Raw genomic sequence first — 20319 nt, 5'->3', positions numbered from 1 at the left:
TTCCCTTCATGCCTCAAAAATGTATTGGAGAGGAGTAAACAATCACCTCAAATATTACATATCTATAATACATGACAGTCTTAGACACTTTACTCTTGTCAACCTACTTAGCCAGATATTTTTTTTCTTCTAGCCATTGTACCTATGAATGAGGTGAGAGAGTTAATGAAGTGCATGCAAAATGTGTGAAAAATAGAGAAAAATCCTTTTGAGGTGCATCACAATACAAAGAATGGAGACTGTGATTATGATGAGCTGGCCTAGCTAATACATAATCCATGTTTGAGAACTGGTGCAGTCCTCTCCCAACACCATAAAAGACCAGTGATCATTTAATATACACACATACAATGATGTTAGATGGAATGTTCATAAATATATACAAAACAATAAAATTTAGAGATGTCTGATATTAGAAGAACAGTGCTATGGAGAGGAAGATGATACTATTCTAGGGACCAAAGATAGATGTCAGGTTTTCATTGATCTTTGATTGGAAAAATAATACATCTTTATAATCCTATGAATTGTGTTTAATGCATTTAACAAAATCCTTTTTTAAGCATCCACAAGGTTTTCCTGACATCCAAAGGCAATTCAAGACAAATAAATGCTTGAAAAAGCAAAAATCCAGAACTCAAAACAATGGAAATAAATGTATGGAAAACAAATCAATGGGCAACAACTTAAATTATTCTATATGATATAAATCTAAAAACAGCACCTGAAAAAATTTAGTAATACCTGAGAAAGAATGGTTGACAAATATTGATCTATGAGTCCAACACAGCGATTGAAAGACTGTCCAAAATGTTTTTTTCTCAACTGGAAGGAAGTTGTGCTTTTCATGGTGATAGTACCTCTTTAGGATGGAAAATAGGGCTGATGTTCTTCAGACATTCCCTCTCCATTTGTACCAAAATCCAGAAATATATCAATTAGTCATTTGGAAGCTATGTCTCCTCATAAAACCTTTCAAGAAAAAAAAAAGTTTCCAGGAAAGACTTAGTGAGAATTACCTGTTTTAAATGTACATTAGAGATGGCCTCCCAGAGGAGTTTCAAAGCTGTTCAACTTATAAATGATTAACAATCTCAAGTAAATTATATTGCTTAGGGAAATCACTTTAGTCTTTTACTTTTCAGTGAAGATTAGGCTGATTCATTAACAAAAAAAGGAAGTATAAATTGTAATTTGTCTTTAGTTCCCTTCTGTTAACTTCCTTTGTAGTATGATATAATGTTTGAATAATATTGTCTGTTAAATGATATGTTGACCAAATATTGAAAATACCCAAAACTTATGTCTTCAAAATCTTAGTGAATTCCTAAAAAAAATGTGACATCTAACTAACATTAAGAAGCTCTCTGTAGAATCTTCACTTTCTATCACCTTCTTCTGCATACTTTCAGTTTCCCTCCCTCTCCCTTTCTCCCTTTCTATGTCTCCCCTCTTTCCCTTTTTCTTCCTTATTCTTATTCTTCTCTCTCTTTCACTCTGTTTCTTCTCTCTGTTTATGTGTTTCTATTTCTTTCTCACTCTCATTCTCATTCAAACGCACACACACAAACACACAAATACAAACACAGATAAATTCAGACAAATACACAAAAGGACAATGTGACTGTTTTCCCTTTCCTATGTATCTGGCAGACAAACTTGCATTTCCTTGACAATATACCTGTCAGTCCAAGAATACATCACCATGATCCCTATTTTAAACAATTTACTTTTCTTTATTTACTTTTTTTAGGTTTTTGCAAGACAATTTGATACAAATTGCTTCCAAATTTCAAAATTTGCCATGTAATATTCCTTATCTCAAGTATATCTTTTCCTTTTTTATGCTGGGTAACTCCACTTGTATTTCCCAAGGGCATCTGAAACTAAATATGCCCTGAAACATTAGTGATTTTGCCTTAGTCTTCTTTCTAAATTTCCCTTTTACAAAAGAATTTCCTAATTACCTATTTTTCACAGCCTGAATCTTTTTATTCTTTTGACTTTCTAATACTCTCCATATCATAGTTTGTCAAATCTTGTCAATTCTGCATCTTTTTCATCAATACATTTGTTCTACTTATAGCACCCTAATATCGACTTCATGACTTCTTGTCAGAAAGATTACAATAGCATCAAAATGAATATACCTGACCACACTCTCCTGTCACTAATCCATCCCTCAGCCAGCACCCATAAGCTACTCCAAAGCACAATTTTGAGAATACCATTCCTCTGACCAGAAATCTTCATTGATTTTCTGTCGATTTAAAAAATATGATAAATCTAATACTGAATTAACTGTTTAACATCTAAAAAAATGTGAGTTTCACTCTGATTGTTTTTTCAGCATGAATACATATTTCTCTTCACCTTCTCCCTCTTCTATTTCACTTGACGACCTCATCATTTATTATATTCTTTAAATAACATTTTTTACTGGATTAGGCTCTCTTTAAATTGCATTAATCACTTGCACAATTGTATATCAGACATCTCAAACTGAATTTTCTGTAGTTATCTTAAGCTCAACACAACCAAAATTAAACTCATTATCTTTGCCCTCTAAATGCTCTCCTCTTCCTAAATTCCCTAATAATGCCAAACATATTAACATTCTCTCAAACCCTAAACTCTCAAATTGATGTGATCCTAAATGATTCTCTCATTTTACTCTCTACCCCATGCCTCTAATATCTAATCAGTCCCAAACTTCTGTCATTTTCATGGTCCTAAAATCTCTTTTGCATGGTCCCTACTTAATTCTGTCATTACCACCATAATAGTTCAATCCTTCATTAACTCTTCCTTAGATGATTGAAAATAGCATTTTTCTTGTTTTCTTCTCATATAAATATTATTCTACTCTAATCAATCTAATAATTTGATTTTCCTAAAACCCAAATATAACTTTAATGGTCTTCTGCTTCAATAAATTTAAATTGCATCTGTATTATACTTTAGAAAAAAATACAAAATCTTCTCTTGTTATTTAAAGAGCTTTCTAACCTAGTCCCTTCCTACCTTCCCATTGTCTTATTTTATAATCCACTCTAAATACTGTGATGCAATGACATTATCTTTTTTTCTATTCTTTCCAGAGAACACTCCATCAATAAGAAGAATTTGTATAAATTATTAATCATTCCTAGAAATCTCTCTGTCCTCATCTCTGCCTTCATTTAATAAAGTTATTTTTCTATTATTTCCCTCATTTGAATGTGATCTTATTGAAATGAAGGAGAAATTTTACCTTTCATTGTATTTTCAAATCATAATGATTGGTACATAATAAAAAACTTAATATATTCTGGTTGAATGAGTGAGTTCTTGTGCACCAAGTACTCAGCTTTAACCACCTTGCTGTCACTTTATCTTTCTGTTGTTTATAGGTTTAAATTCCTTTCTGTTTTCTGTCTCTTCTAATGTTTGGCTATCCAAAAGATTTTCCCCCTTCTCTTTTTAATCTATTTTTTTCCATTATCGTCTAATATCTTGGTTTCACATATCATTTTTTTTGACTGACAAGTTCCATAAATTCTTTGCCATCCTATCCTGTGTCCTGTAAGTCATACCTAAATTTTCTTTTTGTTTGTATTTAGGTTTTTGCAAGGCACTGGAGTTAAGTGACTTGCCCAAGGACACACAGCTAGATAATTATTAAGGGTCTGAGACCAGATTTGAACGCAGGCCCTCCTGACTCCAGGGTCAGTGCTCTATTCACTGCCCCATCTAGATGCCCCCATACCTACATTTTCAATTACTTTTTCAATTTCCCTTTTGACATTCTTTTGGTATCTCAAAGTCAATATGCCCAAAATAGAGCATTTCATTATATCCCAAAGATCTTCATTCATATTACATTTTTAATATTTCATTCATTTATTTTTTATCTTTTTATAGACTTTTTCCTCAAACCTCTCACATTCACTTGATAATAAATGTGTATGCCATATTTGAAATGCCTGTGAATTCATTACATTTTATTCAGATTCATGCAATCAGAGCAAAGGCATTATTTGCACCGTATTTGAACTCTTTCAAGAGTATCCTAGCAAATTTTAAGTCCCTTTACTATTTTCCTTATATCATCTTAAAAATCTACTATACATTATCAAAAAATCCCTCTTCTGTTGTAATATTATTGCATCATTTTTGCTGATAGAGCTTCAATGACTCCTTATCACCTAGTTAGCAAAGTTCAATTCCAAAATATTTAAGAAGTCACGTAATTCTGCATGTTCATTCCTTTCCTAGACTTAGCTCCAAGTTATCCCTACCACAGACTCTGTTGCAAGACCAGCAATGAATGTAGTAGAAGGATATGGAAAAATGAAATAGAGAAGAAAGAATATTGTTACCCAAATTGGAAGAAATTGTCATTTAATTGCCTGTATGCTAATGACCATGTTTGATAGAATAAATAAAGAACAATCTAAATGCTGTTGATCCAGATAAAGATGAAGAAACAAAATTAAGATAGATTTGTAGTAAATGTTTCAGTCAATCTACTGTCCTAAGCTTTTAAAAACTACTTGGAGAATGTAAAGGAGATTTGTCATTTCTCCTCCTTGCTTTGTATTACCTGAACTCAGATACAAGAGGAAAAACACCATAGTAGAATAATAGAGGTAGGGAAAAAAAGCAGGTATGTCTTGTTATAAGATAAAAGTATGACTGGTATTTTACCTCTACTAGTCCAGGTATACTCACAATATTCAAGAAGTAAGAGAAATGTGATTATGGATCTTTCTCTTCAGACCATCCCTTTTTGTTTTGAACAAGGAGAAATTGAAGGTTTGAAAGAGAGGCATTTTTGCCTTTTTTTCTCAGTCTGCATAATTATGATTTTGAAGAAATAAGTTCTATTGTGGAAGGAAAAAAAGAGTGATGCCAGAACCATATATTACTTCATTCTATCTGTGGTTTATCCAAACTTGTGTATGTGTATATGTGTGTGTGTGTGTGTGTGTGTGTGTGTGTGTGTGTATTTAAAATTGCTCATAGTGCAAGAATTTGGAACTCTAACACACCTTGTCAAATGAGTTAATTTCATTAGCCCTTCATTTTGAATGAATGAATTAAGATTTCTTAGGAGATTATGTTGATGGTTATCATGGTATGATGATGATGAAAAGGCTACATTACTTGTATAATGTAATAGGCATAATAACTACTTGTGGCAGGCTTTTAACTCAGGTAGTCTTAATTCCAAACCCAGCATTACAAATCCAACATCCATTAAACAACTTTTTCATTATTAGGGAAATTTAGATTGCCTATTTTCTAATAACATTTTAAAATGTAAGGAAATTGATAAACTGGACTGGAGCAAAATATATTATGTTTCATCTGGTATGAATAAAGTAAGGGTAACAATTTTTATCTCAGATAAAGCAGTAGCAAAATAGATCTCATTAAAAGAGATAAGGAAAAAATTGCATTCTTCTAAAAGGTACCATAGCCAATGAAGTAATTCAATACTAAATATGTAAACAGAAAGTGGTATAGCATCAAAATTCTGAGAGGAGAAACTAAGTGAGTTACAGGAAAACATAGGAAGCAAAACTCTACAAATGGGGGACTTCCAATTCCCTCCCTCATAATTAGATAAATCTAACCATAAAATAAATAAAAAGGAAGAACAGAATGTTAGAAAACTTAGATATGCTAGACTTCTGAAGAAAATTAAATGGTGATAGACAGGAATAATATTACTTTTTTTCAATGGTACATGACACCTACGCAAAAATATCCATGGATTAGTGCATATAAACCTCATTAACAGATGCAGAAATGTAGAAATATTGAAAGCATCCTTTTCAGACAGTAATGTAACAAAAGTCCCAGGAAATAAAGGGCCATGGAAAGAAAGACCTAAAAGTAATTGGCAACAAAAGAATCTAATTTTACAGAAAGATTGGATCAAACAACAAATCATTGAAAGAATTCATGCTTTCATTCAAGACATTGATAATAAAAAGACAATAAACCAAAACTTATGGAAAACAGCTTTTAAGGGATATATTATATCCTGAAATAATACATACATAAAAGAAAGAGAAGATCAATGAACTGCATATACAACTAAAAATATTAGAGAAAGGATAGATTCAAAATCTCCATTGATGTACCAAATTAGAAATTCTTAAAATAAAAAGTGAAATTAATAAAATTGAAAGCAATAAAACTGTTGAGCTAATAAATAAAATGAAGAGTTAGTTTTATTAAAAAAAGTAAAATAGATAAACCTTTTGTTAATTTATTAAAAAATGAAGAAAATCAGATTACAAGTTTCATAAATTGAAAAAAAGGTGAATTCACCACCAAGAAAGAGGAAATTAATTTAATAATTTGTAACTATTTTGTCACACTGTATGCCAATATATTTGATAATCTAAATAACATGAATGAATATTTCCAAAAATAAATTGTCCAGGTTAAAAGAAGAGGACATTAAATTCTTAAATAACACTATGACAGAATAAGAAATTCAACAAGTTATCAGTGAAATTCTTAAGAAAACATTTTCAAGGCCAGATGGAATCCCAGTTGAATTCTATCAAACATTCAAGGAATAACTTGTCTAAATTTGATTATATTAAATTAAAAAGTTTTTGCTTTAGCAAAACCAATTTTCTGTAAACTGTTTGAATAAAAGGAAGGAATTCTGCCTATTTTCTTCTATGAAACAAATATGATGCTGATGCCTAAACTAGGAAGAGAATAAAACAATTATATACCAATTTCCATTATTAATATGGATGCAGAAAATTTAGTAAAATAATAGCAAAGTGATTACAGCAAGCTCTCAAGAAGATAATATATTATGTTCAAGTAGAATTTATACCAGGAATTCAGGGTGGGTACAATATTAGGAAAACTATCAGCATAATTGACTATATCATTAACAAACCTAACAGAAAACATGGCTATCTCAATAGATGTTGAAAATCTTTTGACAAAATACAGTACCTTCACCTGCTAAAAACACAAGAGTACATAGGAATAAATTGATTGTTCCTTTAAATGATAAGCAGAATCTTTCTGAAGCCATCAACAACTATCATATGTAATGGGGATAAGCTAGAAGCATTGCCAAAAAGATCAGGGGTGAAATAAGGATGCCCATTATGACCACTGTTATTCAAAATTGTATAAGAAATGTTAACTTTAATAATAAGAGAAGATAAATAAATTGAAGGAATTAGAACTGGTAATGAAGAAAGAAAATTCTTGCTATTTCAGATGATATGATAATATTCCCAGAGAATGCTAGAAAATCATCTCAAAATTGCTAAAATTTAGCAACTTTGGCAGTCATAGAATATAAATTAAACTCACACAAATCCTCAGCATTTCTATATAGTGTTGACAAGATGCAGCAGCAAAAAGAGATAACAAGAGAAAACAAAATAAAATATTTGGGAGTCTCTCTTCCAAGATAGACTCAGAAGCTTTATGAAAATAATTATTAAGCATTTCATACAGAAAAAAACTGCTGGGGAAACTAGTAGAACCTAGGAAAAGATCAAACAAATTACATAATTTTGATTACATTAAATTTAAAAGTTTTTGCTTTTCCAAAACCAATGAAAACCAAAATTAAAAGGAATGTAGAAAATTGGGAAGGGAATTTTACAACTAATATTTCTGGCAAAGTACTCATTTCTAAAATCTATAGAGAGCTGAATCAAATTTACAAAAAAAAATATCTTTTTGAGAAATTGTCAAATAATATGGAAAGGCAATTCTCAGATAAAAAAAGAACTCCAAGCAATCTATTGTCACATGTAAAATTTCCAAAACTCATTATTAATTAGAGAAGTTCAAATTAAAGCATCTCTGAGATAAAACCTCATGACTCTCAGATTGACCAATAACACTAGAAAGGATATTTAGAGATAATATGGGAAATCTGGTACATTAAATCATTGTTGGTAAAGTTGTGATCTGATCCAACATTTCTTGGAAATCAATTTGAAATTATGCCCAAAGGCCTAAAATGGGTCTGTACTATTGGGTCAGTACCCTGAAGAGATAATGAAAAAGGGTAAAAATGCCACATATTCAAAAATATTCAGACTCTCTTTTTCTATTGGCAAAGATTTAGAAATTGAAGGAATGCCCATCAGTTGGGGAATGACTGAACAAATTGGTGTAAATGTATGTCATTAATCATGATTCTTCTATAAGAAATCATGAGAGATAGACTTTCAGACAAGTCTGAAATTCAGTATAAACTGATGCTGAATGAAAAGAGAACATTATGCACACCAATAACAACATGGGGTGACAATCAATCTTATGGACTTGTACATTTCTGCAATACAATAATCAAAGACAATTTTAAAGGACTTGTTAGTAGAGAAAGCCATCTGGATCCAGAGAAGGACCTGTGGAGTTTAAATAAAGCTCAAAGCTTATTATCTTCAATTTTTTTTTTGCGTGTCATCCTTGTGCAGGGGCCATGCTAATCTTCTCTGTATCATTCCAATTTTAGTATATGTGCTGCCAAAGTGAGCACTATCTTGAATTTTTAAAAGTTGTCTTATGTATTATGTAATTTTGTTATCTCTAATGTTTTCTTTCGTCCTTTTTGATCTGATTCTTTTCTCTCAAGGTCACTTTCACATTGGTTAGAAATGTAAATCATAGGCAGATTGCTTTCTCTCAGAGAGATGGGGAAATGGAAGGGAGGGAGGGGGAGAAATTGTAAAATTCAAATCTTTCCAAAAAATTGATTAGTAGAAACTACTATTGAATATAAACAAGCATATAAAACATTTATATAAAATAAATACATATATATATATATATGCATATGGGCATTTACCTCTATATGCACAGACACATATTCACATTTCTCTCTATATCTCTTTAAAGGAAAGTATCAGAAGGTCTACCTAACCCAAATCCTTTTATTCTTTCCATTCTTCTTTTCTTCTTTCTTACCACCACCTATCTTTCTGCTCTTCTTATTTTCTTACTGAACTTTTATAACCTGTGACTCTGGCATCCTTGCAGTTCCTCAAAAAAGACAATCTATACCTCTGCTCTTGGCATTTTTTTCTTTCTGACTCTTGTGCATGAAATGTTTTCCCTTCTCACAGTTTCCTTTTCATTTTCTGTATTCCTTCAAATCTCAACTACAACACCTTCATGAAGACTTTACCAAATGCTTTTCTTAATTATTTAATAATGTCTGTAGAACTTGCTTTTCCATATTGTTTGCTTCTCATATCCTCCATTAGAATGTGAGATTACTTGGATGGTAATATCTTTGTTTCTTTTTTGTATTCTAACTGCTTATTTCATTGTTTAGAATAAAGGAGGAACTATAAATATTTATTGACTTAAAATATTTATTCTTTTCTAAGAATACAATGCTTTGAAAAACATAGTAAACACACTAAGGATCCATTTAATCCTCTCCTACCTGTGATTCTCTTGGTATAAATGAAATGCTTGTTTTTTCAGGATACTCAAAAAATCATAACATAGAATGTTATAATACTGTAGATACTGGAAAAGATAATTAGAGGTAATATGGGAAATATGGGAAATCTGTTACATTAAAATAAATTGTTGGTAAAGTTTTGATCTGATCCAACGTTTCTGGAAATCAGTTTGGAATTATGTCCAAAGGACTAAAATGGGTCTGTACTATTGGGTCTGTACCCTGACTGGATAGAAACTTCTGAACTTGACTCTTTTCTCTTGGTACATATCAGAAATAGATGTCGATAGACACTAACTTCTATTAAGGACCTTAAAATCTAGTTGCATGCATCTAAAGAGATCTGCTGGCAGATATTAGAGAGTAAGAATAGGAATCAGACCAATCAGAAGCTGGACAATATTGGTTTTTGAAGAGGAATTCAAAACACAGGATGATGTTCAGCTAGAGGAAGCTAATGAATATGGAAGGAAAATTGGTGAATACATGGATTTACCTTAGGTTGGCTTTATCCCTAGTAATTACTGGCCTTTGCAAAGAAAAGTATCTTAGATTTGACAGAATGAGTTGGTAATAGGTGGAGGAAAAGGCCAATCTCTTTCAATGCCAAACAATTCACTTACTAAATGCCTTTTCTGTGCAAGCATTATGTACGTATTAAAGGGGACAATCTATTTCAATCCTCAGGAGAATGATTTTTCATAGAGGACAGCATGGATTTTAAAAGTATAATGAAAACTAGTGACATGTTGAAAGAACCTAAAATGAAATCCCTGCTTCTCTTGATTCCTATTTCATATGGATGGGAGGTATTACCATTCAGTGCCTGAAAAATTAGAACAGGTTGCATCCTAAAAGGCAGAATGGTTGCATCTAAAACTGAAGGCCTGAGAAATCAATTTCTTTTTCTTGTTTATCTTTTCAGAAATGATGAAGGTTAACCTTTGACATGGGCACCATGAACTGAATAAACCTTTGATTCAAGAAGGGGGTCATCCTTATCATGTTCTCATTTTTTTATGTTGTAACTCTGAGAAATGAGAGTACAGTGTTTGTCATATTTTGTTTTTGTTTTTTTTTTTTTTACTTTCTCATTTTCTAGATTCAGGGAGTAACCTGTGCTCAACATGGATGTTTTACCCCATATGACATATGGAGAACATTTCAAGTAAGATGTTACATTGAGTCAGTCCAGGAGGGAAGATTGATGTTAGTGTATTAGAGAGACTAAATGAGTAGGATTGTGCTGTATACCAACTGAGATAATCTAAGAGATTAATGCCCTTTGCCTTTCCAGAGAAAGAAGTTAAGAATAAATGCTTATTCTTTTATGATTATACCTCATTGTAAATACAATGCAATCCCTATTTCTTGTGGGGGGAAAGGCAAGGCAATAGGGTTAAATGACTTGCCCAAGGTCTCATAGGTATTTCATAAGTGTCTGAAGCCAGATTTGAACTAAGGACCTCTTGACTCCAGAACCAATGCTCTATTCACTGCACCACCTAGCTCCCACCTAATGTTTAAATTGATCTGGAGTACATGTGACTAGAAGACTCATTAGTAAAACTAATCGAGTTATAATCGATTGTTTCAGAAAGCCTAGATTGTTAAACTCACATTAAGGATTCATAAGAAAACTGTAAAACTCAAGAAATATAATAGTTTATTCCTTGGTATTCAGGAATTCATTAGGCAGGTACTGCTTATTGATGAAAGTTGTGTGATACAAATATTTATTTCTTAACTGGTTGACAATAAATGAAAAAAATAAAACTTTGAAATTCATCTGCTTTATTTTAATAAAAAAGCTAATTTTCTGCACCACACTTTTCTCATGGCATTCTTCATTTCTGCATTTCTCAGTGTGTAGATGAGAGGGTTCAACATAGGGGCAATCACAGTGTAAAACACTGAGAACTCTTTGTCATTATCTACAGAATTGGGAGGTGGGATATAGGTGGAGATGCCGGGTACAAAAAATAAAAAAACCACCATGACATGGGAGACACATGTGGAGAGAGCTTTACGCCGACCTTCAGATGAATAGTTCCGAAGATGATACAATATGATGATATAAGATGCCACCAAAACAAGAAAGGTTACCAAGGCAACCATTCCAGTGTTAGCGATTACTAAAATACTAGCAATATATGTGTCTGTGCAAGCAAGCTTTATGAGGGCTTTTGAATCACACATATAGTGATCTATTTGATTAGGCCCACAGAAAGGTAACCTGAGGATCAGGAAAAGCTGAGCCACAGAGTGCCAAAATGCCACCAGCCATGCAAGTAGAATCAGCATGTTACATCTCTGCCTGTTAACAATTATCATGTAGTGTAAAGGTTTGCAGATGGCAACATAGCGATCAAAGGCCATTAATACCAGGATGAAAATCTCTACACCTCCCAGGAAGTGAAAAGTAAAGAGCTGAGTCATGCAGGAATTAAAAGATATAATAGTACTTGAGGCAATTAAATCATTAATCAGTCGAGGAGCTGTGGTAGAAGTGAAGCATGGGTCAATGAAAGACAAGTGACAAAGAAAGTAGTACATGGGTTGCTGTATCAGATGGCTGTATGTGATGGTGATGAAGACAATAAAGTTCCCCAGAAAGATTGATAAGTAACAGACTGTGAAAATGGCAAGACATGCTATCTTCATTTCCTCCTTCACAAGGAGTCCCGAGAGTATAAATTCAGTGACATTGTTATAGTTTTCCATAATTTGAGAGTAAGAAATTCTGATCCAGAAGTTCAATTAATCTGAAAAAATAAAGGACATGATAACTGCAGGCATGATGTTTGGTAAAGTCAAATTTCACATTAGTATAGGTACTTAGACTGTGTTCTTCAATTTGACCTTGCTTTTTAAACATTTTAATAAAGTATTAAAGATAGCCTTAATATTATTCATTCCATGTAACAGTTTCTAAAATTCATTGTCCATACAACAGTTACATCTTTATCAGTTAAATGCATTGATATCTTTAGTTTCAGAACCAGCCCCATCAATTTTAAAGAGATAACAGTTGCCTAAGAATAACTAAGTTGTGTTTGTACTTTAATAATATCCTTTTCTTTGAGCTAGGTACTCTGAAAAGTTCATCCCAACATAACAAAATTTAACATATTTGATTAAAAAGGAAAATTGAACAATAAAGAAGACATATGTTTCTGAATGTGTGTCTAGATCAAAGATCTATCTAAATTTCAACTTTCTATATGGGGTAAAAATGATACTTGCAAACATTAAGTACCAATGGTAATAATTCAAAATCACTCAGGAAATTGAGGATCAGTATATTTTAAGAAGAATATTAAAAGCAAATTTTAAAATCAATAGATTTTCAGGCTGTTTCTCATTCCACATTAAGTCAATTATTAGAAGTTAAGTTCATTATTATTATTATTATTATAAAATGTGAATTATTAGAATAAGTTAAGTTAACGTATTCTTGACTTTTCAAGCCCCTGGCAATAGTATTGAGGAGACACTAGAGAAATGATAACACACACAAAAACAGACAAAACACCAAGACATACTATCTCATACAAATAGTATAAGAAAATATGGACTGACATTATCAGATGAATAAAAATTGTTTTCAAGAAATGATTTATGAGGTTCTTTTGTCACTATGTGATAAGAATGTTTTTCCATTCAGTAAAGGGCAGCCCAGGCATAAAACAAACCTAATGATCTCCTAGGACATGCCATCTGACTACCTCAAAATGGATTCTTTTCAGCAATCAATTATCCCTCCAATCCCAAGTATTAAATTTCTTCAAGGTTTGAACTCCTTATGTATATTAAATGAAACATAGAAAGGGAGAGAGAGAGAGAGAGAGAGAGAGAGAGAGAGAGAGAGAGAGAGAGAGAGAGAAGGAAGGACAGAAGAAAGAAAGAAAAAGAAAGAAAGAAAGAAAGAAAGAAAGAAAGAAAGAAAGAAAGAAAGAAAGAAAGAAAGAAGGAAGGAAGGAAGGAAGGAAGGAAGGAGGGAAGAAATGTAAGGAGAGAAGAAACTTTTAAAATTTTTACAGAACCACTAAATTTTTGATTCTTTTTTCTCTCACAAATAGAAACACTTGAATGTGACATGCAATATAACATTATTTCTTTTCATGACATGTTTCACAGGAGTAAATAAAAAAAGGAATAAAGTGTGAGTAATAGACTTTTTGAATTTTCATTCTTAGTTCTTTTGAAAGTAGTCAAAGAAAAAGCCACATTAAAACTATGGACTTTCTTTTAAGCCTATTTGTATAAAACCATTTTTTCTCCCTATTGCCTAGGTAACTACTACGAAGAAAATTGAAAGCAATCCTAGTTGGAAAAAGTTTTTATAAGATGATATCTCATGTAAGTTATTGTATACCTTGCAGTTTGACTTTATACAACCTCTCTGCTCCTCCCTATACTCACCACATAGGAATCATAAGACATATCTCATATATCCCAGGCTTCCAGTGAAATTCAGAGTAGAATTTATTATAAAGCCTTAATTGTAATCAAAAGCTATTGCTTTAATTTGTGAATCATCTCCTATATTTTTTGTGTACATGAGTTTTCTATTTTGTAAAATATAAATGAAATTAATGTTAAAAATATGAATTGATATCTCAGAAAAATAAGACATATTTAGACCACAAAAATATGACAATGAAATTTGAAACATTAAGTACCATGCTACTGAAGGATCAGTGTGGCTAACTGAAACTATAAGTATCTCCTTTTATACCTCAAAATTGCATTATCTGAAAACATTATCTAAAAACATTATATTTGTATAACACATTAGAGTTTTAGATTGTACTTTACTTATGTCAACCTAATTACTCACAGATTTTTCTTCCACTCACATTTTACCTTTGAGTCAGATGAAATAGTTGGTGAAGGTTAAAGGAACAAGCAAAATGTATTAGAAATTGGGGAAAACACTTTTGAGGTCTATCATAGTACAGAGATTGGGGACTGTGTCACAGTTAATATGTCATCCATGTTTCAGAGCAGGTGTAGTCCTCTCCCAATACCATTAAAGAGCTTTTGGTTACTTAGTATATAAACACAATGATATTAGAGGAAATTTACATAAATATATACAAAAACAATAACATTTATAGATCTCTGATATTAGTAAAATGGTGCTATGAATTGGAAAGAAATATTATACTGGGCACCCTGGAGAGATTTCAGTTTTCCCACTGATGTTGGATGGCAAGAAAATGTATCTTTGTAATCCTATGAATTGTGGTTTTTTGCATTTAATGCTATTCTTAAATATCTGCAAGCCTTCCCTGACATCCAAAGACTACCCAGGACAAATAGTCTTCTGCACAGTGAAAATCCAGGACTCAAAACAATGAAAATAAGTATATGTAAAACAAATCAAATGAACATCTACAGAAATAGCAACAGAAAAATTTGAATGATACCTTGGAAAGAATTTGACATATATTGATCTATGTGGTCCAATTCAATGACGGGAAGTCTGTTCAAAAGTCTTCTCCTCTATTGAAAAGATGGTTTGTTTTTCATGATGAGAGTTCCTCTAGTGGATGGAAAGAAGGGCTGAGGTTCTATACACAGTCCCTCTCCATCTGGACCAAAGTCCAGAAAAATATCAGCCACTCATTTGGAGTCTCTTTCTCTTCATTGAGTCTTTCAAGACAAGAAGCTTCCAGGAAAGATTTAATGAGCATTACATTAGAGTCTGGTAAGATGGGCTCCCAGAGGATTTTTAGCACAGTCGAACATATAGATGATTACCAAAAAAGGCAAATTTTACTACTTAGGGAAATCATTTTAGTCTTTTACTTTTACAGGGATAATTAGGCTGCTTCATTAATATAAATACCAGGAAGGAGAAATTGTATTTTGTCTTTAACTATCTTCTGTGTTTCTTCTTGTGTAGTATAAGTACTGAATCGTATTGTATCTGTTAAATGATGTGTTAACTGAATATAGAAAATAAACCAAACTGAAGCTTCCATTATCTGAGTGTGTGACATCTAAGAAAACATAATAAAGCTCTTCATGGAATCTCCAAATTTTTATCATCTCCTTCTGAATGTTCTCAATTTCCTTTCCTCTCCATTTTTCCCCATATTCACAATTCTTCCTCCTCCTCCTTCTTATTCCTGTTTTGGTCTTTGTCCCTTTTGTCTGTCCCTCTGTCTATTTCTCTCTCTTTCATTCACATGCACATATCAATACACAAACAGAAACATAGGGACAAACAGACAAATATATACAAACTGGATGTGGCTGTCCTCCTTTCCCCATGTATCCAGAAGTCAAACTTTCAGTTACTTAACAATCCTCATTTCTCCAAGAAAATATTGCCTAATTTGCTTTTCTTTATTTAGACTTAGACACTTGGTAATATTTTTTTATTAACAAAGATACTTCTATCTATTGACTAGAAGAAAATTCCTTTCAAAAATGCAAATGTACCAGGTAACTTTTCTTATTTCAAATGTATCATTTCATTTTGCATGTTGGATAGCTATACTTCATTTTCTAACGTCATCTTAAACTGCCATATTGGTATTTTTTTTCTTTAAACTTGTCTTCAGTGTAAATTTTCTTATCCCCAAAAGTGTCTTCTAAATACTGTTATCTTTACAACCTGTCTCTTTTGATTTTTTAACACTTTCCAAACCTTGTCATATGATAATTTTCCAAAATCATTGTCAATTGTATCTGCTCTTCATCTTTATTATCACATTTTGCTACTCATAGCACAGTCTCCCTAATACCCACTTTATGACCTCTTTGCCTGAAAGGTTACAATAGCCTCCAAATAAATGAACCTGACTATCCTCTCCCCTCACTAATTCATCCCTCCACCAGCACCCAATATAGAATTCCAAAGCATAATTTGAGGTATACAATTCCTCTTACAAGAAATCATCCATAATATTCTATTCACTTAAAAATATGATAAAATAATGCAAAATTATCTATTTGACTCTTTTCTAAAAATTTATTTATTTTGAAATTTAAATTTTTCCCCCTAATCTTGCTTCCCTCCCCCCACTCCAAACAGAAGACAATCTGTTAGTCTTTACATTGGTTCCATGGTATACATTGATGTAAGTTGAATGCATTGATAGAAAAATCATATTCTTAAGGGAAAAAAATATGAGATAGCAAAATTACATAATAAGATTACATTTTTTTAAATTAAAGGTAATATGTTTTGTTTTTAGTTCAAACTGCACAATTCTTTCTCTCCATCACAGATATCCCAAAATTGTGCCTGATTGTTGCACTGATAGAATGAGCATGACCATCAAGGTTGATTATCACCCCCATATTTTAATGGTTCTACTCATCTCACTCAGCATCAGCTCATGCAAATCCCATCCCTCCTGCTTTCTAATAGAACAATAGTGTTCCATGACCTACATATAACAGAATTTGTTAAGCCATTCCCTAATTGAAGGGCATTTACTTAATTCCCAATTATTTTCCACCACAAACTGGTCTGCTATGAATATTTTTGTATGAGTGATGATTTTTACCCTTTTTCATAATCTCTTCATTGTGTAGAACCAGTAGTGGTATTGCTGGATCAAAGGGTATGCACATTTTTGGTGCCTTTTGTGCGTAATTCCAAATTGCTCTCCAGAAAGGTTGGATGAGTTCACAGCTGCACCAACAATGTATTAGTGTCCCAGATTACCCTCATCCTTTCCAGCATTGATCATTGTCCTCTGGTATGATTGACAATTCTGAGAGTTGTGAGGTGGTACCTCAGAGACGCTTTAATTTCCATTTCACTAATAAGTAGTGATTTAGAGCAATTTTTCACATGACTATGGATCACTTTGATTTCCACATCTGCAAATTATCTGTGCATATTGGGGAATGAGTGTGTTTTTTAAGTTTGACTCAGTTCTCTGTATATTTTTAAAATGAGTCCTTTGTCAGAAGTACTAGTTGTAAAAAAGCATTTCCCAATTTACTACATTTCTTTTGATCTTGATTACAGTGGTTTTGTCTGTGCAAAAGCTTTTTAATTTAATGTTAATGAAATTATCCAGTTTGTTTTTAATGATGTTCTCCATCTCTTCCTTGGTCTTAAACTGCTTCCCTTTCCAAAGATCTGACAGGTAAACACTCCCTTGATCTCCTAGTTTGTATATAATATTGTTTTTATTTATGTCTAAATCCGGGATCCATTATGACCTTATCTTGGTATAGGGTATGAGTTGTTAGTCTAATCTTAGTTTCTGCCATACTAACTTCCAATTTTCCAAACAATTTTTATTGAAGAGAAAGTTCTTATTCCAATAACTGGACGCTTTGGGTTTATCAAACAGCAGATTACTATAATCATTTGCTGCTATTGCACCTAGTCTATTCCACCAAGCCACCACTCTATTTCTTAAGCTACAGAAGAAAGTTTTAATGACTGTTGCTTTATAATATAATTTTAGAACTGGTAGGGCAAAGCCACCTTCTTTTGAATTTTTTTCATTAAATCCTTGGAAATTTCAGCTTTTAAAACTCTATATGAATTTACTGATAATGTTTTGAATTCATTAAAGTAATTTTTTGGAATTTTGATTGGTAGGATACCACATAAGTAACTTAATTTAAGTAGAATTGTCATTTTCATCATATTAGCTCGACCTACCCATGAGCAGTTGATATTTGACCAGTTGTTTAAATCTGATTTTATTTGTGTGAGAAGTGTTTATAATAGTTTTTGAAAAGTTTCTGAGTCTGCCTTGGCAGGGAAACTCCCAAGTACTTTATATTGTATGAAGTTACATTAATGAAATTTCAATTTCTAGTCCTTTCTGCTGCATCTTACTAGTCATATGTGGAAATGTTGAGGGCTTATGAATGATTATTTTATATCTTCAAACTTTGAAAAAGTTTTAATTATTGCTGGTAGATTTTTAGATGAGTTTTTGAAATTCTCTAGGTATACCACTATGTCATCTGCAAAGAGTGAGAATTTTGTCTCTTCATTCCCAATTCTAATTCCTTCGATTTCTTTTTCTTATCTTATCTGAAGCTAATATTTCTAATACAATATTAAATAGTAGTGGTGATAATGGACATCCTTGTTTCACCCCATGAATTTATTGGGAATGTCTGTAGGCTATCCACATTGCATATAATGCATGTTGATTACTTCAGATAGATACTGCTTATTCTAAGGAACAATCCATTTCTTCCTACACTGTCTAATGTTTTTAGTAAGAATGAGTGCTATATTTTGTCAAAAATTTTTTCAGAATCTATTGATATAATCATATTATTTCTGATAGGTTTTTTATTAATATAATTAATTATATTAACAGTTTTGCTAATATTTAACCAACACTGCATTGCTGGGAAAAATTCTACTTTGTCATAATGTATTATACTAGTGATAACTTCTTGTAATTGTTTTGTTAAGATTTGATTTAAGATTTTTACATCTATATTCATTAGGGAGATAGGTCTAAAATTTTCTTTCTCTGTTTTAACTCTTCCTGGTTTGGGTATCAGCATCATATTGATGTCATAGACAGTTAGGCAGAGTTCCATCTTCACCTATTTTTCCAAAATGTTTATATAGAATTGGAACCAATTGTTCCCTAAATGGTAAATAGAATTCCTTTGTGAATCCATATGGCACTGGAGATTTTTTCTTAGGAAGTTCAAAAATGGCTTATTGAATTTCTTTTTTTCTGAGATAGGGTTATTTAGGTATTTAAATTCCTCTTCATTTAACCTGGGCAAGTTATATTTTTTTAAATATTTGTTCATTTCACTTAGATTATCAAATTTATTAGCATAGAATTGGGCAAAATAATTCCAAAGTATTATTTTAATTTCATCTTCTTTGGTGGTGAGTTTGCCTCTTTATTTATGATACTAGGAATTTTAGCAACTTGGTTTTCTTCTTTCTTTTTAAAATCCAATTCACCAGAGGTTCATCAATTTTATGGTTTTTTTTCATAAAACCAACTCTTCGTTTTATTTTTAGTTTCATAGTATTTTTTGTATTTAATATTATTAATTTCTCCTTTGGTTTTAAGAATTTCTAACTTGTTATTTAATTGGAACTTTTAATCTATTTTTTCTCTAATTTTATTAGTTGCATGTTTAGTTCATTGATTTCTTCTTTCTCTAATTTATTCATGCAAGCATTTAAAGATATAATGTATCCCCTAACAGCTGTTTTGGCTGTATCTCATAAGTTTTGGTATGTTATTTCATTATCGTCATTATCTAGGATGAAATCATTATTTTTTCCATAATTTGTTGTTTGATCCACTTATTCGCTAAAATGATGTCATTTAGTTTCCAATTAGTTCTGGGTCTATATCTCCCTGGTCCAATACTGCATGTGATTTTTGTTATATTATGACTTGAGAAAGTTGTATTCACTATTTCTGCCTTTCTGCAACTGAATATTAAGCTTTTATGCCCTAGTACATGGTCAATTTTGTGTACATGTACTATAGAAATATATATATATATATATATATATATATATATATATATACACACACACACATGTATATACACACACACACACACACACACACACACACACACACACACACACACACACATTCCTTTCTAGCCCCATTCAGTGTCCTCAATAGGTCTATCATGTCTAGGTTTTCTAACAATCTATTTACCTCCTTAACTTACTTCTTATTTATTTTATGGTTTGATTTATCTAAATTGGAGTTTAGGAGGTTGGGATCTCCTACTAGTAGAGTTTTGCTGTTTATGCTATCCTGTACCTCCTTCAACTTCCCCTCTAAGAATTTGGGTGCTGTACAATTTGGTGTATACAGATTTAGTATTGAAGTTACTTTATTGTCTATGGTATTTTAGGA

At 31.8% G+C, this 20319-nt stretch overlaps 1 protein-coding gene and 1 non-coding gene across 2 annotated transcripts; both read right to left on the bottom strand.

The window, feature by feature from the left end:
* Positions 1-8418: 8418 nt before the first annotated feature.
* On the bottom strand, positions 8419-8527 carry LOC141519811 (U6 spliceosomal RNA). The gene has a single exon (XR_012477446.1). It is a non-coding gene; the product is annotated as a U6 spliceosomal RNA (small nuclear RNA).
* A 2727-nt stretch (positions 8528-11254) lies between these two features.
* LOC141516969 (olfactory receptor 4P4-like) lies at positions 11255-12184 on the bottom strand. The gene has a single exon (XM_074227918.1). It carries the CDS (start codon positions 12182-12184, stop codon positions 11255-11257), a length of 930 nt encoding a protein of 309 aa, XP_074084019.1.
* Between the last annotated feature and the right edge of the window lie 8135 nt (positions 12185-20319).

Source organism: Macrotis lagotis, chromosome 3 (genome assembly GCF_037893015.1).
Source record: "Macrotis lagotis isolate mMagLag1 chromosome 3, bilby.v1.9.chrom.fasta, whole genome shotgun sequence".
Classification (NCBI taxonomy): domain Eukaryota; kingdom Metazoa; phylum Chordata; class Mammalia; order Peramelemorphia; family Peramelidae; genus Macrotis; species Macrotis lagotis.
Note: the sequence above shows the minus strand (reverse complement) of the source record. Positions and strands in the feature narration are given on the sequence as shown.